General features: G+C 42.3%; 1 protein-coding gene across 1 annotated transcript in view; it reads left to right on the forward strand.

Moving 5' to 3' along the window:
- The window catches only part of CCDC141 (coiled-coil domain containing 141), a 181520-nt gene that overhangs the window by 108093 nt on the left and 48263 nt on the right, over nt 1-25164 (forward strand). Inside the window, exons 8-11 of the mRNA XM_055308600.1 lie at nt 2430-2602; nt 15820-15961; nt 17662-17781; nt 19431-19622. Of these exons, the coding sequence (XP_055164575.1) occupies nt 2430-2602; nt 15820-15961; nt 17662-17781; nt 19431-19622 (627 nt within the window). The remainder of the gene's footprint in view (nt 1-2429; nt 2603-15819; nt 15962-17661; nt 17782-19430; nt 19623-25164) is intronic.

A 25164-nucleotide genomic window follows, 5' to 3' on the forward strand; every position in this document is an offset into this window, starting at 1 on the left:
CCTCAATGTGAGCATGAGTTACTGTAAGCACTTGTGCACATACACTAAATTTTAAGCATGATTTAAGGGGGTTCATAATAATTTTGACAGCACTAGATTTTTGTTTTAGGCACTAACTTTAAAGCTAAACTTCGATCAACATGAGACTCCACTTCATTCAAAATAAGCAATAAAAATTTAAAATATAAAAAACAAAATTCCAGAAATAGTGGTGGTTATTGCCAAGTGGTATTTCAATGTGTCATGGAAAGATTGAGAAAGTGATTCAAATAATCTCTTTCAACATCAGCATCTTGACGCGTTTAGCTCTGTGGCCAACTACAGAAAACAAAAGGGGGAGGATCAAATAAGGAAGAATCTTCAGGTTCAAAATTTCTGTAATAAAACTATCTTCCTTTCCCAGTCCTGTGCAGCATAAGAGAAATCACTCAACCTTTCTCTGTATCTCTTCTCACCTATAAGAAGGAAAAGTAGACACTTATTTACAAAAAGTTAAGTTTTAAGATCTTACTTTTTCCACCTAAGATGAGCAGGCTTCTTGAAAATGCCCCTTCTTTCTTAAGCCTCCTCTGGTAATCTTTTGCCACGTGACTCCGTGGGCCAGGGTTTAAGAGCAGGGCCTCAGGGCCTGGCAAACTGAGTACAGAGACCAGATCTGCCACTTAGTAGAAGTATCACTTTATGCAATTTATTTAATCTCTCTGAGACTCAGTTTCCCCAGTCAATACAATGGAGATAATTTCTCACTTCCATCCGAGGCTGTTAAGGATAATGTGCCTGAAACTCAGGAGACATCAAAAATGTTTGTTGGCTGAATGAAAGGTAATCATGAAACACAGAGTATAGAAGGAGCACAAGTCAATTCCCATTAAGCTGTAGTCGGTATTATTACTTCCTTTCATCCAAATAAATAAGAATGATTTTTTTTTTAATATTTTAAGCAATCAGAAAGAGCAGATTCAGGAGACCGGAGGAAACTGATGGGACTACAGAATATCGACATATAAATAATGGGACAGTGTTTGAGAAATTTCACTTGTAATTCAAATTCTGTTCGATTCCGATTCTGACATGAAAATTCACTCCCTTAGATGGCAGCCAGGTACAGGTACAGGGATACTTACTTATACACAGCTCGCCTTAGCCTCTATATTTGGCTTAAACTGTGTTCCCTCAGCATCAACTCAACCTTGCTCTTCTGGTCTCTCTTCAGGTCACAGTGGGAACTAGACTCATGAGGCCATCCACTTTCATGGCTCAAGAGTCCTCTGTGGAGTCTTCCTACTGTACCTGGTAGGACCCTACCAAGCTCACTGGCTTCCAACTCAACAGTCCAGGAAGGCTAGACTTCACGGCCCCTGGTGACTGTGACACCATCAGGCTTATGAAGATAGGAGTATTCTCCAGACTGGTATGGGGCATCCCATTTGGGTGGCTTCTTCCAGTAGTGCCAAAGAGCAACATGCCAAGAACTCCTTTGCCATGCAGGTTTTCCTTAAGTTACCTAATTCATCTTCTGCTCTCCAGACCCAAGGTCAGAAATAGGCTACCAAGACACCTATGGACACCAATGCACTTTGCTCTCTTTGTTTTCCTCGTGTTGCCATGGTCCTCTTTTACTGCCTTTATATCATATACTCCTCCATCTTAATATCCACTAGGCCTTAATAGACAAAAGGATAATGCCTCTCTACTCTCTGTTAACTCCCTAGACTTAATCCCCCACATTCGGTTGTTGATCTGCTAAATAAAGAAAATAAAGGAATTTGAAAAAACATCTCTTAAGACGATATCTTGGTTTGCAAGATGTGTTTTTCCTACATGGACCTATTTTGTGTGTCAGAAGCGAAATATTATCTTGGCCTTAGTCTTTGCACAGCTTCAGAATCAAATTATAATCTTTGTAGACAGATGGGTGTCTTGGATGTAACAGGTAGAAGGTCTTAGAAAGACAAAGGATGAAAGCATATTAGTCATTTCTTGAATATTTCTCTGTAATGACTCAAGGTGCAATTTACTGGGCAATTTCCTTTTAGGAGCATTACAGGACGTTCAGGTTGTGAAAGTCTGCATACCATTTTTAAAATATGTCCTCCATTATTTGTATACAGTACAGAACGTGCAAAAAGTAAACCTGGCTCTCCAAGTTCTATGCAGTTATCGCTGTGTTGTATAGGTGCATTCTCAATGTAAACTATTTTGCTGACTTTATGGTGTTGACACTATATATGCCGAGCTAAGTTATGATCAGTTTCCCTACATGGAGCCTTAAAACTACACAGCTGTTTTCTTAGACTAAGATTGTTGTTTTGCTTATGATCAAACTAATAAATTGAATAGGCTGGTTTAATCTCTAGTATTTCATGTACACATTGATGTAGATTTTAAACTAGAAAAGCAGAAAATGAAAGTTATGTTTTCCTTGGCAGGCATTTGATGTACTTGGGAGAGTCGAAGCTTACCTTAAGCTCCTTAAATCAGAAGGTTTAAGTCTGCCTGTCTTGGCATCGAGGCATGAGGAATTACACAGAGAAATTAAAGACTGCACAGCTGATGCTTTGCAAAAGGGACAAGCCTTAATCAGCCAAGTAGACTCCTGTAGGTGAGTAAGTCTATTTCTTCCTCAGTGTAACAAGCTTTTTCATGGTTTCCACAATCTGTTAAAGAAGTAAGTTGCACGATTTTTTTTTTCTGCTTCTGATGTTTTGCTGCATTATGACATGGCTTAAAAGGATCTATTGAATTTTGGTCACCAGTGATTCTGAACACAGCATTGCTCATCCAGAAGTGAGTCCCTATTCTGAGCCTGAGGACCTGAAGATGCTAAAGCTTTTTTTTTTTTTTCTTTTCTATGAGTTTCTGAAATGGAGAGAAAGAAAGGACAAAACTAAAAACAGAACTTAATTCTCAATGCTTTTCATAACGCAGCACCCCTGCGGGGTTTCCTTCTCCTTTTTAATTCATGAACATCGAGTCTACCCTGTTCCTTTTTTCCTTTCTGGAAAAAAAATAGAGTACCAGAATTCCATTTCATTTATGAGCTTGGTGGTTTACCGAGCAAAACCTTAAATAAAAGGTGACATTATTAATAATAACAATAGCTCACTTTTTGAAAAACTGAGAGTCCTCCATGTGCCAAGCACTGTGCCAAAAGGCTTAGGAACATTATGTTATTAATCCTCACAAAGACTACAAGACACACAAGAGTAGTCCTCCCTTATCCATGGAGAAGTAAGTCCCCCCAGTGGATGACTGAAACTGTAGATAGTATCAAACCCTGGATATATACCATGTTTTTCCCTATACATACATACCTGTGATAAAAGTTTAATTTATAAATTAGCCACAGTAAGAGACAAACAATGATCACTGATAATTAAATGGAACAATTATAATAGTTTATTGTAATAAAAGTTATGTGAATGTGATTTATCTTTCTCAAAATGTCTTATTGTAGTGTATTTACCTTTCTTGTGACATGAGATGATAAATGCTTACATAGTGAGATGAAATGAGGTGAATGACATAGGCTTGGTGACATAGTATTAGGCTGCTATTGACCTTCAACAGTATGTCAGGAGAAGGATCATCTTCTGGACCGTGGGTGATCATAGGTAACTGAAATCACAGAGAAAACAAATCTGCAGATAAAGAAGGGACCATTGAACTGTTAATATTCTCCTTTTATAAATAACTAAGACACAGAGAGGCTAAGTAACTTGCAAAAGGTCACACAGCCAGTTATAGCAGAATCAGAATTTGACATCAAGCACACAGGCCCTAGACCCCGCACTCTTAACCAGTGTGCTAGGGCAGGTTTTTATTAGCACATTTGCTGAGTGTATCTGTGTGGATTTAGATCTGGGTAGAAATGAGGAGAGAGAAGGACCTTGAGAAACAGAAAGAAGATGCAGTGGGAACATATGAAAAATAATAGGATTAGAGGACAAAAGGGAGATGCTGGGGCAGATGGTAGAATATATATTATCTAGGAAGACATGAAGGCAGGGCTTACATTTTGACAGACGGAGGCAAAAAGATTTGTGCAAATGAGATAAACCTAGTTGTTTATCTTCTGCATCAATAATCTTCTTGAAACTCAGAGATTAAATTTGAAGAATGATTAAATAGGTCAAGTGTGGTAAAATTACTTTTATTTCTCTTATTTATTCTACCTCTTTTTAAACTTTATTTCTCTTTAGATCTTCATTCTGCTCTATTTAAGCTGCGTTTAAGTGTTCATTTGGTCAGTTTGGGTTTAGAGAATTTCCTTTTCAGAAGACAGTCTGAATCTGGACAGAGAGATTTAGCCAGGACTTGTGATGGTTGCCATGGGACTATGTGAAGCCAAGATCAGAAATAATCCAGGGTCTTTCTACAGGACCCAAACAGCTGAGGCTACGAGAAAGGCAAATGCTTCTTCTCTTTTAAAAACCAATAACTGTAGCTACTAAATTTCTTTATTTTAGCCCAAACCATCTATCAAATAAGGGTGTGTCGCTCTGCTCCAGGAGCCCCAGCCAGCCTTCGTCTAATGCAAAGTGTGGGCACACTCCTTTTTCTCCTCCCCTGCTTAAAGGTCCAGTCTTCCAGAATGTATGTATACGTGTCTTGCATCATGCAGGAGCTATCCTATGGGGTGCCTGGACCCAGGGTACACGCCAGACACCGATCTGAGTCATGGGATGATTGGATGAAGTAGTGAGGTCTCCAGTTGGAATTAGAAAATGGTCCCATGTCAGCTTTGCAAGTGAGTCTCAAAGTACAGATACTCTGTTTAGGCTACTCTTTATTGGTGGTACTTTCCATGGTGGTACTTTCCATGGCTTTGGGCAATTTCCTTTCCTGTGCTGGGTAGATTAGGAGGCAGCCAAAGTCTCTTCACTAAATCTTTGGAAGTCTGTCTTTGGTTTACTGCCCCAGAAATTCTACGTGCCCCTGCCTCCCTGAGTGTGAGCCCTGTCTTTTAGACTCAGCAAGACCTCTGGGCTTTCTCTGGGTCCCACTGCCCTGAGTTTTGGTCTGGAAGTTGCCTCTCAGGCAGTAAGCTGATGTGATCATTTACTTCCCTTCTCTCAGGGATCACCATCCTGGGCTACCTGATGCTCAACATCTCAGAACCATTGTCTGTTCTTCTGTCATTTCAGGCATGAGGGTCAATCTAGTCCCTGCTTCTGGCCAGAAAAAGTTCCCTATTCAGTGTTAATACTTAGCTCCTAGAGTTGGAAAGCTGGTCACAATTTATAACTCTTCAAGTTCATCCTATTTGCTCTGATTAGTAATGTTTTATCTTCAGTCTTTAAATATAAGGAAAAGTGCTTTATTTGTATATTACATACTATTTTCAGGGTTTTAGCAACTGCTTTTGGCCACTCACTTTGTTGTGGTTGACATGTTTATTTATTTAGCTATTCTGATTCTTTTTTGCCTTCTTGGTTCTTTTTAGTCTTAGTCTTTTTAGTCTTTCCTTTAGGTTACAGATTAAATCCTAATAGAAGAAGCAATAGTTAGGGAGCATTTCAAGAATCTTGAATTAAAATTGTTAGGTAATTGTATTAAAAAAATAATTAGCAGTATGGTTTCTATCAACATCCTAGATATATGAGCTTTCATTGTAGTTCCAAGGTATTTGGTTGCCCTGAGATCTCACAATATTTTACTAATCAATACTATTTTCCATTTCACAGGAGGAACTGAAGGTAAAGTGAAATTGTTACTTGGCAAAGGACATTTTTGATTCAGAAGGTAGATGTAGAGTAGAAATCCATTAAAAACTGAATTGAAATGCATGAGAATCTCGGTGGCAAACTAAAGCCACACATAGCTACAGGCCTCAATCCCATGCATCACATTTGAGTCTTGCTTCCTTTCCTCATTCAGTGATTGAGCTGTTCAACAATGTGGGTCACCATCATAGCAAAGAAGCAGAACCGAAGAAGGAGATTTCAGGTTGCAGCCACTGCTGAAGTGAAGGTGGAATTTAGAACATTGGCCGTGGGAATAAACATACCGCCAATTTCAACATGCAAAGTACATGTCACTGAACATTGCAGTGGCTTCCTAGGCTTCCGAATGTCAGCCGCACCGCGAGGCCATGAACTACTAAGGCCCACATTATGAGACACTTGAAAACTGGTGTGGACAAGAAACTTAAGATTTAGGATCAAAACAGCTTTATTCATGCATTCTTAGGGCCAAAACAAAGCCATGACTTTTAAATATTTTTTTTAATTTTTATTTATTTATGATAGGCACACAGTGAGAGAGAGAGAGGCAGAGACACAGGCAGAGGGAGAAGCAGGCTCCATGCACCGGGAGCCCGACGTGGGATTCAATCCCGGGTCTCCAGGATCGCGCCCTGGGCCAAAGGCAGGCGCCAAACCGCTGCGCCACCCAGGGATCCCCAAGCCATGACTTTTAAACTTAACTTTTCTGAACCTGTTTTCTCATCTGTAGAATGGAAGGGTTTTTTGTTTTGTTTTGTTTTTTTGCTTGTTTGTTTGTTTTACCTTCTTTACAAAGAGCTTTTAAAAGGAAAATATGAAGAGTCACACTGTTATTTCAGATAATCGCAGTAGAGTCAGCTGCACCACACTATATTCGTTTTCACGAACTGGGGAAGGTTAAATTTGAAATAGGGCAGAGAAGCATTTATCTTAAGGTAATAAAAAAAAATTTAGTGCTGGGGCAGATAGGAATTTCAAAGACCTTTTAGATCTATTTTTCCCCCCTGTTAGTCAATAAATAGGGCTTCAGAAGTTCACATTTGTGTGAGATGATGCTTTGCAGTGAATCTGAGACCTTTGTCGTTACTTTTCTGTAACTATTACCTTATTAGGAACAGATCCACACTGGATCTGGAATCAAACACCTTTGAAGTTGGAGCAGCCTCACAAAATAAATAATGGCTGTTTACATGTTTCCTTGCTTTTCTATCTTCTCCCTGTAATCGGATGATAATTCAGAATCATTGCTAAACAATTTATTATCTTCCTGAAGTATAATATCTGTCATCTAACCTAACTGCACTTTAACTTTAAAGACATTTTAGCGCATTTATTTTTACTTGGTTATGATGCAAGGTCCTGCATCTAATAATGATCAAACTTAGACCTGCAGTGAAGTCAATGTTCCTGGCTTCCAGCCCCCCTCACCTCCTCCTAAGCTTCGCTTGGCATCATCTTTGAGCAGCAAGTCTAAAGACAGGCCAAAGGGGGCCTGCTACCCAAGCAGAATTCTGCATTCATTAAGCCACAGGAAACTGTGGGGATTGGAAGTCCTGGGGTGGAGGCTTTGTATGAGGGTGAAGTTTTCCATAATTGGACAAAATCAAGGGACCTCTTCATTTCTCCCTGTGTAGCTCACAATTCAGAAAACTCAAAAACATACAAGGCCGTCTTGTGCAATTCCATTTGCGTTTTCCTGTTTGCTAAAATTAACAAGATTTGCAAGTACACTTGCTTCAGTTTTGACTCAGTCTCTATCTTTTGCATGGGACTACTGTACCAGTTTTCATCCTACCTTGCTATGCTGAATTTAAGCTTAAAAGCCTCACCCTCACTACACTTCGCTGTGGTAAAACCTTAAGTATTGTCTGTTTTGATCTAAGACGTATTATTACTTATTTAATGTTAATCTTCATATTTTTATATTTCATAAAACCAGGAGTTTGTTGGGATTTTGCATTTTCTTATCACAGTTTTCATTTGTGTTGGCTCCCACTACTTCTGTTGTTTGATATCGTGAATGGTGATGAACTTTAGGCAGGACAAGCATTCATCCATTTATTCATTTATGTATTTCAAACATATTATTGAGCATCTTTTTATAAATCGGGTGGTCCCATGCATCCAATGCAGCAGGGGAAGTGTTTGCCCTCATGCTGTTTTTATTTTAGTGGGAAGAAATAGCCAACCAACGGTTAAATCAATAAATGAGATGCTCTTACAAGCAACGGGTACTATAAATGTGAAGTGGGATAAAGAGTCACTGTGGGGAGGGGACCATTGTTGACATTGTAGTCAGGGAAAGGTTCTTCGAGGAGAAGGGGCTACCCTGCAAATGGCTGGGAGATGAATGGACCTGGCCGAACGACAGCAAAGATGTAACAGAAGGGAGAACAGTGTGATGGGAGAAGGTGACAGGAGAGAAAAGCATTAGACAAGATCAGAGGAGGTGAAAGTCAAACAATTCATACGCTCATTAGCAACAATGGCAAACACTTGTGTGCTTTATATACATTAAAAAGTTTCATCCTTAAAATGACCCTGTGATATGGGTACTACTATGATCATTGCCTGTTTTGCAGGCAAGGAAGCTAGGGCACAGAGAGGTTCAGTAACTTCCCTGAGCACCTGTCACGCAGTGATAAGAGGTGAAGTGAGTATGGGAATGCAGGTCTGAACCACTAGCTAGCTGGCTAGCTCCCTCTCTGCCCCTTTCATTCCACTTTCATCAGTAATAAGGAGCCTGGTCACATGGATTCCTTTTTTTTTTTTTAACTTTTAATTTTTTAATTCCAACATGCTTAAAAGGTACTCTATCTATGAGTTTCAACTTAAGTGTCTCCTTCCCTGCAAAGTTTTTCTTTCTTTCAGTTTATTTAAACAGTTATTGAACATATGAATAGGCATCCCACATGACATACCAGCATCAGGCTTCAGGGTTTGTCAAAGATATGTAAACCTGGCCCCGAATCTCCAGAACCTTACCAATGGCTAGTCAGCGAATGACACAACAAGGAAGTGTGCTCTAGGCATGAGGAAGCCATGGGGACAGCGGGTGTTGGGGCCACCTCTCCAGAGAAGAGAGACATAATCCCTAGCTTCCATGACCAGGATAGGTCAAGGACTTAAGAAGACCATTGTTGACTTTGATAATCTAAGATGGATGAAGGCCCTACATCCAGCCAAGATGAACAGAATCAGTATCAACCATACAATACCTTCTGAATTCCTTTGTATTGGTCAGCTCTATCTCATGGCTTCACTTTTCAATCTGAGGTGTTCTGAGTCATCCCTGAGTTGTTTGACTTGGAACAGTGTCACCTCCTCTTCCAGCTCACAACACTGTTTTGAGGTCGACCCACAAGGTTAACCATGTAGGTTAACCTTTTTATGTTTTTTATGTTCCTTATCTTTATATTTACAAACTAGGTGGCTTGATTTGAAATGTCATGGAGCTGATATGATATTAAAAGAAAGCTTTTATCACAGTAAAAAATGTTGCAAAGGACCCTAAGTGGAAAACAAAAGAGGTCCCTGCCCTCCAACAAAACGAAGAAACAAAAACAGAAATTTTCTTTGCCTGATTGAGTTATCTATGGTTGCGTTTTAGAGGAGTCCTGCCAAGGATTTAAGGACTTTAAATAAATTAAAGAAGAAAAGGTTTGATGATGCATTTAGATGGCCAATGTCAGGTACTGAAATTTGGGATATTACAAAATTGAGTTCTCACGATAGCTGTTGCCTCAGCCACTTCCCAAATATTTTCAAGTGTATATGAGGTTGTTCTTTTTAAAGGATGAGTAAATGTAACTGCAACCTGGGCCTGGTAACATTGGGCGTGCTTTTGTAATTCTGAAACTGTTAGTATGGAAAACATGCAAGATTCACACTTTCCATTAAATCTAGGAGTAATCAGATTAGGTTCTTGTAAAATATCTAGGAGTCACTCACTACCATATGAACTTACTCATTTATGATGTGGATGACGGGATGTGAAGCAGCAAGTTTCCCAGAGTGAGAAGGTCTGGAGCTGTAGTCTAGAGAGGAAGCCTGATGATAGGGGCAGTAATCTGTGCGCTGGATAACTGAAGAGAAGTTGTCTCAGGTTAGAGAGGAAAATAAAATAAAACAGAAAAGGGCTAAGGAGAGAAGTGAGTTTACTTATTTATGAATAAAATGCTCATCACGGTGCTGTTTGTAATAGGGCAAACCTGAAAACTCCTTAAGTAGTCCTAGAAAATAGGGAAGTGTTTGCATAGTTTAAGGGCAGGACATTATAGAATATTCTAAGTTAACATGGAAAGTGTATTTTTGAGGATTACTTGAGGACTGAGTGTCCTCACCATATAATGTCAGGATCCAGATTGCGTAGAAAGCATCAACCTCACTTTGGAGCGAGGAGAGGACTGCAAAGAGAAAAACCTTTTTGGAAGGAAATACATTAAAATGTTATTTCATATTTTCTAAGTTATCTTAAATGAGAATATCTGTTAGTTCCTGCTGTGCCCTTTTTATATGAGGATTTATGTCATCGATCATGGAAAAATTTTAGCAATTATCTCTTTAAGATTGATTTTCTGTTCTCTCTTTTCTCTTCTCTAACTGGTGGTAGAGAATGTTGGAGCCTCTGGGTCTGCCTTTCAGAACCCCCCCGAACCGCCTTCCCGACTTGTCATTCCATCAACTCAGGGAATCCCTCACACTGGTTTGCTCTTTGGTTGTTGTTTTTTTTTTTCATGACCATATTGATTTGATTTCATTTCTGAGATTTCTAATTCATTTTTTACATCTACTTTTGTTTTATTTCTGACTTTTTGTTTCAGTTTCACGTTCTTTGATTATGGGTGTTGGGTTTTTCTTTGTCTTTCTAATGATCTCAGGTGTGATTATGTAAGGGTGGTTTTCAGATTGCTCTGGTGGCTTTCGTTTCAGAGAAAGTACATTTATCTCTCGATCATTGAGTTGCCTTTTCTTCAGATTTATATTCTTCATGTGTTTTGAAATTTTAGATTGTACTCTCATCTGGAGTGGGGAGGTGCTTGCTCTTCCGCTTATTTTCCCTGCTTTGTTCTCTCCTCTTCCCTCCTTAACAGCCTTGCCATGACGTCAGCATGAACTCGGTGTCCAGTCCAGCTTGTACTACTTAATCAGGGTCACCCATGGAGACACTGTGGCTCCCAGAGATGCAGGAGGTGGGGTGGCGTTCCTGACTGCCCCAATGTGTCTGATTTCTTATCCCCAGTACCAGTTGGCTATAGTGTTTTCCAACCTTCTTTTGCAAGGAGGGAGAGTGCCCTCCCTGTTACTGGTTTCCGTGGACTGCTCGCTGTGGTACCCTTGGTGCTTTGCTGTCTGCATCCTCCTGGGAGTGGAGCCTCTGGCCATCTCTGCCATGCATGTGGACCAGAACCGAGGACACCTGCAGCTTCAGTCCCACTTACTACTTTTGGGTGACGAGGGATCCAGGATGTGTGTAGGTTAAGTTAGAGAAAAACTTTGTAGAAACATACATTTCACTTCTAAAGTATGAGTGGCACCCTTTTGAAAGTAGGGATGAAAACGAGAGAGTAGCCATTATTTCCTCCAAACTGGAGGTCATAACCATGAAGGGATAGTGTTTGGGTCCCTGTCAAAAGAAGCAGTAAGCGAAAGGCAAGGAAAATATTTTCCCCCATTTTTAGAGTATGATTTGTTCATAGACAAAAAGAAAACTATGATCAGCTGATTCCTTCGGATGAGAGAGTAAGCTGTCAAGTGCTTCCCATCTGGTTGAGCTCCTGATCCAGATGGGCTGCCAATGGTAATTTATGAAAGGTTTGAAAGCAACTTGCTGTCCTCGGGAAAGAATCATGAGAACACATTAACATGGGGATGTGCTCCCCTCCTGCAGCCCCAATTTGCAACAGATGCAGAGATGGGACAACTGCTTCCGCTCTGCAACTAGAACCATCTATTTCTGAGCCAGGAGTTAGTATGTCTCTGCTCTTTAGGAAAAAAACAAAAAAAGGCAAGCGTTTTCCCCCCATTTCCCTCTCCTCCACTGGCTCAGTGAATGGGGTGGGGGGGTGCTCCCATGACAGGGGTTCCAACAAATGGCCAAAGCAGCCCTCAGAGACTGTCACAGCTGAGAATCTGGGATGCTTGGGAAAGTGAGCATGGACAGCAGGAATGGGGGGGCGCAGCCCTGCATCTAGTGCCCTCGGGGGGAGCAGGCCGCAGTGGCCAGGACCTGCCATGCAGGACCCTGAGGCCCGGAGCCCCCCGGAGCACTGTCCCCTCGTGGGGCAGCGCCCAAGCGGGCAGCGGGGTCAAGGGCAGGGCGCCCGAGCTCGGGCCGCCCCTGGGCCTGGGCCTACCACTTGGTCAGGCCCCCCGGAAGGAGCCCCCTTCCTGAATGGCTGCTGGAAAGTGGGCAGGCCGTCTCCAGGGCGCCGAGGAGCTGCTGGCAGACAGGAGCTCCTGTCTCTGCTTTGATCAAACCATCTGCTTCCTAGGCTCTGAGGAAACTGCCAATGTGCATGCCGTGCGTGCTTCAAAGTGTTCTGGAATGTTCAAAAGAAAAGTCTGGAATCACTGTTTAATGTTCCTAACTGACACTGATGAAATCAGGGCTGGACGGAACCTGCGCCCCAGGTTTTCAGTCAGAAAGAGCTGAGGGAGGGAGGGAGAGGCCTGGGCTCAGAGCTGTGACAGGCATGTGCCCTGGGCTCTGGGGCAGGGAAGACATGAGCCCCCATCCAACAGACCCCCAGCAGAGCTGGCGGGGGGCCAGGGACTCCGGGGCCCCTCAGTGCTGAGGACAGGCCTTGGCCCCAGGTGAGAGCTGGGCGCCGGCCAGGCCTCATCTAGGGGCCGCCAAGCGTCCAAGAGGAGGTCTCTTGTTCCTGGGGCAGCTTGAAACTCCTGTTATTGGGTGCAGGTAACAGGCCCAAAGTCCTTAGAGCCTAACACTTACTGGAGACTTCACCAGGGACATTGTTTTTAGAAGATTTTATTTATTTACTCATGAGAGACACAGAGAGAGAGAGACAGAGACCCAGGCAGAGGGAGAAGCAGGCTCCATGCAGGGAGCCCGACCCAGGACTCCCCGGGGTCATGACCTGAGTCGAAGGCAGACACTCAAACCCTGAGCCCCCCCCCCCCCCGGGCGCCCCAACAAGGGACATTTTTATACAGTATCTGTGCACATGCTGTTCTTTTTAAATCTATGTCTTTTTTCCCCTTACATTTAGACTAAACTATATATTTTATATAACCTAAGAATAGGCATTGACCCACAAACAAGGCCATGTGCTCAGGGCTACAGAGGACATATGGGTGAAAAGAATGTTGTCCTTTCCCTAAAGAACCTGCAACGTGGGGCACCCAGGTGGCTCAATGGGTTAAGGGCCCACCCTTGATGTTGGCTCAGGTCATGGTCTCGGGGCTGTGAGACTGAGCCCTGCATCAGGTTCCAGTATATTCTCTTTCTCCTTCTCCCTCTGCCACTCCAAACCCCCCTCCAAATAAAAAGAAAAAAGAAAAAAGAATTTACAGTGCAATAGATATATACCGTAAGGCACAAATCACCACAAAATGAGACCCAATCTCCCGGGTCATTGAAAAATCAAAAATGAATTGTCCTTCCAAAGACACAGATCGCATTTGCTTGGTTGTGAGTCATCAAAATTAAGGTTGTGGGACGCCCTGCTTCTCCCTTGGCCTGTGTCTCTGCCTCTCTCTGTGTGTCTCTCATGAATAAATAAATAAAATCTTTTTAAAAATTAATTAATTAATTAAGATTGCAAGTTGCTAACGAGCTATATTTTCACAGAAGGAATGCTTGCTGTGGTTTCCTTGGCCCATTCTAGTCTCTGTGCTGGAGAATCCTCTAAAACGCGAACTGGGACAAGTGTTCCTCTAGTGGCCCCTCCGCAAACTACAGGCCGGTATGTTGGCTCTTGGAGAAGCCGGCCAGTTTCAAAAGAACACTCCAGCCAGGCTAATCCTGTTTCCACTAATAGTCCACTGGAGGGAAGATGAAATTTTAGAGGACGAATGCCGTCCCATGCCACCATATGTCAAGAGCGTGGACCCTGAGATCAGATGGACCGGTTCAAATCCCGGCCCCGCCACTTAGTGACAATGACCCGAGCAAGTTACTGAGCCTTTCCCTCAGTTTGCTCAAATGAAGATGACAGTTATACCCAGGTGATAGGGTAGTTGTGAGCATTAGAAAAGAGACAACGCAAAATGTTAAAAATGCTGCCTTGTCACAGCGAGCGCTCAGTCATCATTTTTGGAAAAGGTGGGCACATTTATTTTCTTTTTAAAAATTGTTATTTAAATTCAATGAATTACCATATAATGTATTATTGGATTCAGAGGTAGAGGTCAGTGATTCATCAGTCTTCTGTGACACCCAGGGCTCATCTCATCACGTGCCCTCCTTAATGCCCGTCACCCAGTTACCCCGTCCCCCAGCCCCCCTTCCCCCCAGCAACCTTCAGTTGAATTCCTAGGATTATGAGTCTCTTAGGTAGACATTTACTTCCACAAACTGTTCCCTGTGCCTTCTTTCCACATTGCTGCTACTTCACTTTTCTTTGTTATGGGTCTTTCTCATTCCAGATTTGCATATTTTACAGAGAACTCTGAACTTATACAGGACAAGTGGGCTTTTAAGTGCTTTTTTAGTCTATAATCTCCCAAAGTCTAAAACCTAACCAAAATACGGTTGGTATTACCAATACACTGCTTTTTTTTTTTACAAAATCTGTAGACATAAGTAGCACTAGAATTATTTCTATACAACTCTCCTGATTTCTTGATTATACTCTTCACCATTCCTAAGTTATTACAATGCGAAACTGATTGTTTTAAGCATAGCATCTGTGGAACATTCTGCATCAGGAATAAGATTCGCCCCAGGGGGTTAATTTTTTTCTTCCCAGTTAAACTTCTCTGGGGCTCCAGTGGTACCCACAAGACACACAGGCATCCCAAACACATCCAACAAGATTCTCAAGCTGCCTGATGAACTCTCAGCACTTTGACAGCTTTATTGCCATTCCTGTGAAGTTACTTTACCTCTCAATTGTATGGGATCTTGCTCTCATTTCATTACTAATTAAATTCGTTTTTACTGAGTCATAAATTAATTATTTGAGGTAAAATCACGGAAATCTATACTTCCCTCCAAGATCTTTTCTTTAACTCTGGGTAATTAAACTTCAGAGTTATCGTGTTAATCTTTATTAGTATTGGAAGGAAATGACTAACGCAAAATTAAAGGCATCAATTTCTTACATAGTAGGAGAGGCTCTGTCTTAGGGGTGGGTTGACAAATTAAAAGGTGCCCTTTCCACCAGCAGTGTTTCTCCATTGTCTGGCATTGCTGCTAAGCCTAAGTTGGACATGGTTAGAAAACCTGCTCATTTATCTTCCGACTAGAGCAAATGGGATCCGACTCTAAGATCATTCGTTGTTCTAAAGGCATGTGCATTTTACAAGCTTTCCTGTCACTTTTCTCATGAAAGGTGAAAAATGACAATGTGAGGCTTAGTCTCTTTTTTATGAACAAGTACATTAGATTCCTAATTACTGGTGATAACTTGGTTTTCACTAAATGAATATAGCCTTGAGCATTCCTCATCATTGAGAACAAGGAATTTAGTGTTACATAAATATTTTACCCTATTGGATTAGTAAATGGTTTGTTAATTGGCTGATCCACATTTCTATTCAAAGAGCATGTTTAGATAAATGAATCCTTTAAATAACACCCCCAGGAGAACTCTTGGCAAACACACTGTGCTTTTTGCCATAGGGTTGTCAAAATATCTTAGAGAGAAATACGACAAAGTAAACCTTTAGAAAAGAAGATCAGACCTGGTTGCAAAAACCCATAACCCCTCTTTTCCCTCAGGACTGAGTGATTTAAACAAGGGAAGATAATTTGGTTTTACTTAACTTCTGTTATCCTAAAGCCTGAAGCCTGATAACTTTTATCAACTCATCCCTACCACTTAAGAGATTCGCTTTGAAATGTTCCCTACTCCCGGGGCTTCTCTCTCAGGGCACAGTGAACTAACAGCTGACTCCTTCCATTCAGCTCTCTGGTAACCGGAGTCCATGAGATGATGGGATGCATTCAGAGACGCGTGGACCATCTGACCCAACGGTGTTCCGCGCACAAAGAATTTGCTCTTAAGAAACAGCAACTAACTGCCTCAGTGGAGGGCCACCTCAAGAAGGTAGTCTCTTGAATGTGTCCTACCTTGCCTACTACTTAGACACAACCCTTTCCTTGGTGATACTAGATGGCACAGCATCTGCACATGGGGGCATGGTGGGAGGATAGCAGTGTGTCTCCTTTAGCTTCTCTTAGGTTCCACATTAGGTCTTGTAAGCAAACAGCATGAAGCTGTAGTTCACTATTGCTCAGCAACCATTCCTGTCCCCGGCTGCAGACACTTGCTGTGTCATCCTACCCGCCACGCCAGCCCTGAGTACAGACACACAAGGGCAGTTCTTGCTTTGCACAGAACCGAACTGTGTACATATTAGGGTTGTGTCCTTGTTTTAACATGGTTCTGTGCAGGTCTCCAGTTTGCATGAAATTCAGTTAACGTGGTATTATACGACATGAAGACAGCAGGCAAATACCAAAAATGATGTCTTAGGGATTTCCAGGGATAAATTGTCACTATCATACTTTAGCAAACAAGGTCAGTACAAAGGACATGGTCATTCTGAATAAAATAAAACATACACATGAAAGTCCTCTGCAGAGTGGATACAATGGCTTGGTATCTATTTCCTATTTTCAAAGAGGAATAAAATCAGGAAGCTGCTGTTTGACTAAAGAAAAAATTGCTTATCTGTAGCTGGGACATATAGCAAAAACTGTTTCAATGACATTAATGCTAATCAATGTCGATGCCCATTTTCAATGATGTCTTCATCTGATACAGTGGACCCATATGCCTGACTTAAGTAGAATTAGTAGACTTCACAGGAGAGGACCTTAAATACCCATGTCTCTGTCTAAATTGACTTTCCACCTGTTATCGATCCAGAAACTTGGGAATTTGAGCCTTGTTCTGATGCCTGGGTCCAGGGAGATTCCAAATATGGCAGCAGCTGTGGTGCCACATTCCCTAGAGATTGAGACTCAAGCTAATTTGGTGGTGGTGGACAACACAGCAGGAACTCAGACAACTGTCGCTCCTTGTCTTACTGCCAATTCAGAGCCAACTTGACCAAGGGAAGTATGGACTCTGGTTAGAGCCAGGAGATAGAGAATCTAACTCTGATGTTATAGAACCCCCTAAAGATGACTTTTTCACTGAATCACGTGCACTAAAAATCAAATTGCAGTGCCCCACATTCATTAATTAAATGGCCAAGTGCGTCCCTGTGTTTTATTGTCACATGTACAGGGTTTGGTACTGCCCCAGGACCTCTAAATATAGCAACCCATAGGGTGATTTAATACCTAGGCTTTGGACCTTTACTTCAAAACATACCTGTAAACTGGGCACAGTCGACTTATAGTGGATGATTATGAGTTAATCAATCAGATAAGTTCATCTCTGCTGATGTACTCTAGCAAGTACATTATCCATTCTAGGTAATATAGATAAATTCTCAGAAGATGTGGATGATTGTTTATATCTCATTTCTGTTAATAAAATATATGTCTGTTAATAAATATATGTCTTTAAACACATACCCTCTGTTGATGGGTCAGTCGTGTTACCTCCTACAAAAGGCAACATTATTAATTTAAACATGACATTCTAAAATATTTAAAACTTTTTAGATGAAAATTGGCATATCCATTTAAAGTACAGTGGGAGTGGTGAGAGTGGTATTTATCTTTTCTATAGATAAGTCATCATGTATGCACATACGTTTTACTAAGACTGCCATATATTCTTTGTTGCTAAAGGTGGAAATGTCAATTCAGAAAATCAGTCCGGTACTTTCCAAGGCAATGGATGTCGGTTCCAGCCTTTCTGAATCAAGGAAGATTTTGAGTAAATACTTGGAACTGGATATCCAAGCTAAGGTAAATTAAATAGGAATTTTTGTTATGGTAATGACTTTGTAAATATGATTTATTTATATTCAGTGGCTATAAAACTTAATCCGGCTCTCTTGAGGGTTGCAATTCTAAATTGATATTGTGGTAAACAATGACTTAAAACTTCTATTATGTGTATCTAAATTATTTATACTCATATGTGCATTTATTAGTGTGTTTGATCTCACTGAGACTGTAGCTTGGTATTAAATAGTCATTTGGCCCCTTTTCTTTGCCTGGGAAATGTTAGCAACTCCTTTTGGGATGCCACAGGAGGCAGGGAGAGTGCTTCTCTATGACTATCTGTGATTTTCTGCTAGAGTAACTTACAAAAGAAAATTCCCAGAAGAAGCATGCATTAATGCAAGATTCTAGGAAGCAAATAAAAACACAATCTTGCTTGCAAGCCCGATATTCAGGGACAGGAAATACCCTCTTTTTCCCGGCACCTCCTCTAGCTTCCCCTTGCCCCTCTCCTATGGGACTGAGGTTCCAGGACTCTTGCTAGTAGCTCCAAAGCTGTACTGAGTCCCAGCCTGCCCCAGCAGGTGTTCAGGAGGGTGAGCCTAGCACCTTCCCTGGCTTACCCATTGGTAGGCAATGGTTATTCCATGGGTTCTCGGCCAGAGGGCCTTCACATTTGGAAACTCACGGACATACTGATTTTTTTTTTTTACTCACTATTTAAAATGTTTAAAATAAAACGTATGTCTGAATCCAATTTCTCTTTTCCTATTTTAAGAATTTTAGAAGGAGGGAGGAAATAGCATGGGGAGAAACTGCCCTGCTTCCTCCTACCCAGAGTGCTATCTGGAAGCAACACTTGGAAATGAAAATTAGCTTCATTCACTGGAGGAGTTGAGAAGCATATTAAATACAAGCGGGGAAGCAATTCTTTCTCGCTGAAAATGACAGTGAAGCTTTTTTCTTTCATTTTTGCTTGATTCCTTGCACAGTCTCGTGTAAAATTTTATGTGGCTCTTTCTGGGGGCAATTGTAGATGTAATGCCTACCCTACCGTTATCTGTTAGATTTTACCTGCTAGAAATTGCACTCAAAACTCAGAAGAGCAACCCTGTGGGCCACTTAGATTTCATATGGAACATTTCCCCTACACTTGCTTCAAAACCCTTCTAGGTAGAGATTCAAATAAGACCGCATAACTGACATGCCATCTTTTATAAATTAAACAAGGAGTAAACAGTCTCTATAACCTTGCCATCTCCTGTTTAACAAAATTAGTTTAAGAATTTGCTAGAGCTTTTGTTAAATTTCATAAAGCAATTCTCACATATACTTGTTAAACAAATTACTTAAAACATTTCCGCCATGTTGTTTTATAACTTTTCACACCAAACAGCCTTTCTTCTATTTGTGACCCAAAAAAACAGAGTGCTCCAGATGAAAAGCGGAGCTGATAGAGTGAGAGAGTAATTTGAAATGGTTTTCATTTTAAGATAATTTTTTTTTTTTTTTTTTTTTTAGTTTTGAAAGTTGTGCCTTTCTTTCATCGAGGAGAGTTCTGGTAGCAGATCAATTAATAATCGCAATAGATGGGTGTACAGAAGGTAATGAAATGTGAATGTTCATGATTCCCCTGTCAGCTTCTGACCCCCTGTTCTTTGCTTTCATAGGAGACAGCACAGGAATTAGAAGCAGCTGCAACACTTGTGACAGAGAAAAATGAATTTGAGCCTGACAAAATGGCATTGCTTTCTTCTAAAGCTAAATGGCTGGAGGAAGAATTAAAAATTCTTGACCAAAGCATCAGCTCCAGGTCACAAGTCCTGCAAGCTTATGTGGCGTTTCTACAGTCATCAGAAGAGGTACGGTGCCTGTGTGCTGACCTTCCTTCAGGTGGCCTCTTCCCTTCCTCCTGCCTTCCTGGGAGATAGAAGCCCTGGCGGGTGGTCCGTAGCCTTCGCTCCCATTGCACTCACTTCGTGGCCCTTCATTCTCCAAGGCACCATGTGTGGACTCAAAGAGTAAGTTGTTTAACTAAAAGAAGAATGCAAGTGTTTCGGAGACATACTCACAAATAAGCAAAGTGATTGTGTTGGAACACTTTTTTTTCTTTTTTAACTGTGACCAACAAGCATTTACAATACCCTGAACGTTGAACAAAATGATTTAAAAAGAAGTCATCTTCTTTGAATACCCAAGCAATTAGTGCAATTCATTTAAAATACATACACAGAATCAGAAATTAGGGGCTTTGGGGTCCAGTCTCAGATCGGTCTTGTTTGATGCCTTTTAACGAGTCACGTCTGAGGGCAGCTTCTGAGGCACTCTTCTGACAGGGCTGTACTGGAGAATCTGTAAATGCCTGCTGTAGACGAGGGTTCCATCTCTCAAAGGGCCCAGCCTCTGGGCGATGACACCAGTAATGGAGGGGTGCTAGGTGCCACCTCCTTCAACTTGGGGCAGCGTGTCCGGGAGCGCCTGGCATGAGGTGGAACCAACATGGTCCACTCAGGGGTAAAGCCAACCAGGAGCGTGCTGGCATTGCGTTGCCTCACTGCCACCTCCCCCTGTCCCCCTGCTACCCCGGTGTCCCGCCTAAGCACAGCTCCTGTCAGCAGCTCCCATGCTCACCCCTCCGGAGGAAGGCCATGCCAAGTCCCTGCAAATCTGCGGTCACCACTGCCGCCTCCTCCACATTTTACTCCACCTTTTGTCCTTTCTGGCTTTTTTTTACTGTTTCCTAGCCCCATACCCTCATGGTTTGGCAGGGGGCTGGGAGGTGACAGGATTATCCTATTGAACGTTTTTATCTGGAACTTGAAACGGTGGAGAAGGTACAAAGACGTGCTGTGTCCTGTGCCTTCGTTGCCCCGAACACACCTGCTTGGCTTCAAGTTCAGCATCCACTCCCATGGCCCCTCTGGCCTTAGGCACCAGAGCCTCTCTGCTCTGGGACCTCAGCTTTGTGAGAAGCACCTCCTCAGAGGACCTTATGTCCCTGCGCCCTCCTTGTTCTCACTAAACTGTCTTCCTCCCTGGGCGGCCTTCTGTCCTCTCACCCTGCCCCTCCAGCCTTTCCTTCTTTCCTCACCAGCTCCCAGTTATTCATTTCCAGCCCCACCTCCGCACCCCCCCTGACTCCCCACTGGTTCCCAGCACTGGGCCACCCAACGGTCGGTTTACTCAGCTCCCATCTCCAAGCTTTTAGACGCTCCTGCGGAAAATCATACAATGGTGCTGATGGGCAGCGTTACCATGGGTGGGCTCTGCCTCAGCCAGGATCCCCTGCACCCCTAGTCAGTGCCCATGCGGTAGCAACGCTCAAACATCTTCCCTGGTTTCCTCCCCTGCATCCCAGCCAATGCCCTTTCCTCGGATGTGACTGGAAAAAATGAGGCCATTGAGCCTATGTGTCTTGACCTCCTTCAACTTCCAAACCTACTGATTCGCTTCATCCCTCCTCCAGCTACCAACCCAGTGGAGCCTGTCTCTGTGCCCCCCACGAGCCAGTGGTCAGCCCCCTGGGGACACACGCCTCCACCCTTCAGAATCTAGCCTCAGCCGGACCCATCCTCCTGTTGTTCAAGTTGGCTTTTTCCATTGCTTCCTTCTCTTTGGTCTGCAGCTGTGCCTGGTGGTATTGCCCTCAGCACAGCTGGCGCTCTGTGGTTGACCTTCCCGTCCCACGGGCACTCTGGGGACAGGAAGGTGACACGTCTCCCTTCTGCACACCTGTTCTCCCCCAGCCACGCCCTGGTGCCTCTAGTGTATTCCCTTTGCAAGCCTGCCCGTCGCCACCTCTTCACCCCATTGAGAGGGCTCTGAGAGCCTCCTAACTGGCTGCCAGACGAGATGGTGTATTTTCCATCTTCATCCCCCTTAATCTCTCTGCCACATTTATTTAATTCACTCACTCTCACCTCCTGTGACTCTTTAAAAGATAGAGTTGTGTAAGTCCAATTTGCATAGGATAAAATTCACCTATTTTAGAGTGTGATGATTTTTAGTATATTCATAGAGTTGTGCAAGCATCACTGCACTCTGGTGTTAGTACATCTCCATCACCCTGAAGAGAGGCCTGCTACATATTTTGTCACTCCTGGCTTCCATCCTCCAGCCTCTGGCAAGCACAGAAAGGCTTTCTGTCTCAGCAGATTTACTGTATGTGGATATCCACATAAGTGGCATCATGTTGTCTACTTCTTTATCCATTCATTTTCCTTTTTCCTCATTTAGTTTCCTGTTCCTGAAGTGTGGTGGGTCATGGAGCTCTTACCTGTGCTCCCTTTTGGACATTCTATACACTTTCCCTACAAAGATCGCACTCCTACCTGTGGGTGTTTTTTTTTTTTTAATTGAAGTTCAATTTGCCAACATTCAGCATAACCCCCAGTGCTCATCCCGTCAAGTGCCCCCCTCAGTGCCCATCACCCAGTCACCCCAACCCCACGCCCACCTACCCTTCCACTATCCCTTGTTTGTTTCCCAGAGTTAGGTATCCCTCATGTTTTGTCACCCTCACTGATATTTTCACTCATTTTCTCTCCTTTCCCTTTATTCCCTTTCACTAATTTTTATATTCCCCAAATGAATGAGACCATAATAATGTTTCCTTTTCCGATTGACTTATTTCACTCAGTGTAATACCCTCCAGGTCCATCCACGGCGAAGCAAATGCTGGGTATTTGTCATTTCTAATGGCTGAGGAATATTTCATTATACACATAGACCACATATTCTTTATCCATTCATCTTTCTATGGACACCGAGGCTCCTTCCATAGTGTGGCTATTGGGGACATTGTTGCTATAAACATCGGGGTGCAGGTGTCCCAGCATTTCATTGCATCTGTATCTTTGGGGTAAATCCCCAGCAATGCAATTGCTGGGTTGTAGGGCAGATTTATTTTTAACTCTTTGAGGAACCTCCACACAGTTTTCCAGAGTGGCTGCACCAGTTCACATTCCCACCAACAGTGCAGGAGGGTTCCCCTTTCTCCACATCCTCTCCAACATTTGTGGTTTCCTGCCTTGTTAATTTTCCCCATTCTCACTGGTGTGAGGTGGGATCTCATTGTGGTTTTGATTTGTATTTCTCTGATGGCCAGTGATGCGGAGCATTTTCTCATGTGCTTGTTGGCCATGTCTATGTCTTCCTCTGTGAGATTTCTCTTCATGTCTTTTGCCCATTTCATGATTGGCTACCTAGGGTTTTAATTCACCAACTCAAAAATGGTTCCTCAAACCCTACTCTTCCAAGTCCCAGACCAATGCTTTCAACTTCCATTCATACTAACTCCCTCTGTAACCTGTAGGCTCCTGAAGCTCAGCAGAACACAGCCAGTTATCTATTTTTCAAACATGTTTTTCCTCTGTATCTTGGCCTTGGAGTAACGATCTCATCCTTTCTCAGAAGTCCTATGTATAAGTTCCGAAGTCTTTTCCAAGGCCTCTCTCAATGAACACTTATTTTGTATGAGGTCCCATGCTCTTCATTCCTAATTTACTTTATTTATTTAAAGGTTTTATTCACCTATTTGAAGAGAGAGAGAGAGAGAGAGAGAGAGAGAGAGAAAATGAATTGGGGGGGAGGAGCAGAGGGAGAGGGAGAAACAGACTCCCCGCTGAGCAGGGAGCCCTACATGGCTTGATCCCAGGACTCTGGGATCATCATCTGAGCTGAATGCAGATGCTTAACCAACCGAGCCACCCAGGCACCCCATCCCTGATTTCATTTAATTCTTGTAACACCTCTGTGTTGTTACTATTATCCCTATTTTACAAATGAGGGAAACCGAGACTCTAGGAAGGTAGTTGTCCAAGATCAAAGAACTAGTAAATGTCAAAGCTGAAGTTGAATCCCCAGTTGACTTCTTTTTTGTCTTTTCCTATGTTGAAGGCCATTCTATCCCTTGTTTGTCTATGGGGACAACCTAAAAGATTTCTGAATTCCCCTTCCCCTCCACCTGCACCATCACTTTTTCAGTTCAAACCCTCATCTCTTGTTCAGCTTGAGGATGTTGTCTTCTGTTTTCTCCACCTCCTATAATTCCCCCCTCCAATCCTTTCTAAAAAATGGTCATTCTAAAGCAAATCTGATTGTGCTACCTCCTGATATTCAGGTAACATGAGAAACATAATTTGTGCAACAAATCACAAATAACTTTCTTATTCAAATTATAAATAACTTTTTACCAAAAGTGGATGAAGTATTAAAATTTATCATTAATTCTCTTAAAACACAAACTAGTACAGATTCAAGGGAATTCCTATAATGGCATCATTCTCTCTGGTAGTCAAGGCTTCTTTGAGGTGTTGTAAAAGGAGGATGAATTAAAGTCTATGTTTTGAGAGTTGCACACAACCGACAGTCCCTCGAACTGACACCCCAGCCTGTAGCTACAATCTCAGATACATGCTGATAGTTGTCATGCTGATTCTGAGCCATTGTAATGGCTATCAGTTGTCTCAGACTACTGAGAATTTGTCATGTCTTGTTGGTTACAGTAGGAAACAAGTTGAAACCTGCTGGCCACCTTATCTGGCTCTGGGATCCTTCTAGCTTCTTTTGTAACCACTCAGCTTGTGCAACCAGAACTTCACTCCCACTACCATCTTTCATCACGCTCTGAAACAGCCAGTGTTTTCACACTTGTGCCTTCATGTGTGTGATCCCTTCCATCCAGGATCCCATTCTGCTCCCTCTCACCCTGGACAGTTCTGAAAGACACAGATCAAATGTCACTTGCCTTGGGATGTGCTTCTCTATTTACTCTGTGTAGAGTTCATGGTCCCTCCTCAGCGAGGCCATAGCATTGTGCTGTGTATGTGTTTATATGTGTGTATGCTTGTCTTTAGGTTTCAGTAATTTGCTTACAGTTCTCTTTCTCCCAGAACTATCTTTGGGAACCCAAGGAAATAAATGCTTAATTCTTACCAGGGAATCTGAGGAGACTCCATGAAGGGAGTAGCATTTTAAGTAGTTCAGAAGGAAAAGTAGGAACAGAAAATTAAAGAAAGCTCATTGTGGGTTGAAGAAACAAGTATCAGCTAGAGGCATGAATAAATGGAATATGAGAAATGAGAATAGAACTCCTGTTTCTGAGCACCATTTGGAGGCCCACCTATTAAGTTGATTTAAATGATGTTTGATGTTAATATCTTTAAAATATGATGACCAACCATTGCTTGAAATTTCTCACCCTGATTCAACCACTTTGAGTAGTTATGAGCTCTTTGAGTCTTGTCCTATTGGCCATTAAATATTACTCAAAATGCATAAAAGCTTATGTCAAAATTTTTCTACTAATTCTCCATTTCCCAATTACCTGTTAATCTATAGTTCTACAGGTGCATTTGATTTTATGTAAGCTCTAATCAAAGAGAGTGATTTAAAATAATCTAG

Source organism: Nyctereutes procyonoides, unplaced genomic scaffold (assembly GCF_905146905.1).
Source record: "Nyctereutes procyonoides isolate TBG_1078 unplaced genomic scaffold, NYPRO_anot_genome, whole genome shotgun sequence".
In the NCBI taxonomy this organism is placed as follows: Eukaryota; Metazoa; Chordata; class Mammalia; order Carnivora; family Canidae; genus Nyctereutes; species Nyctereutes procyonoides.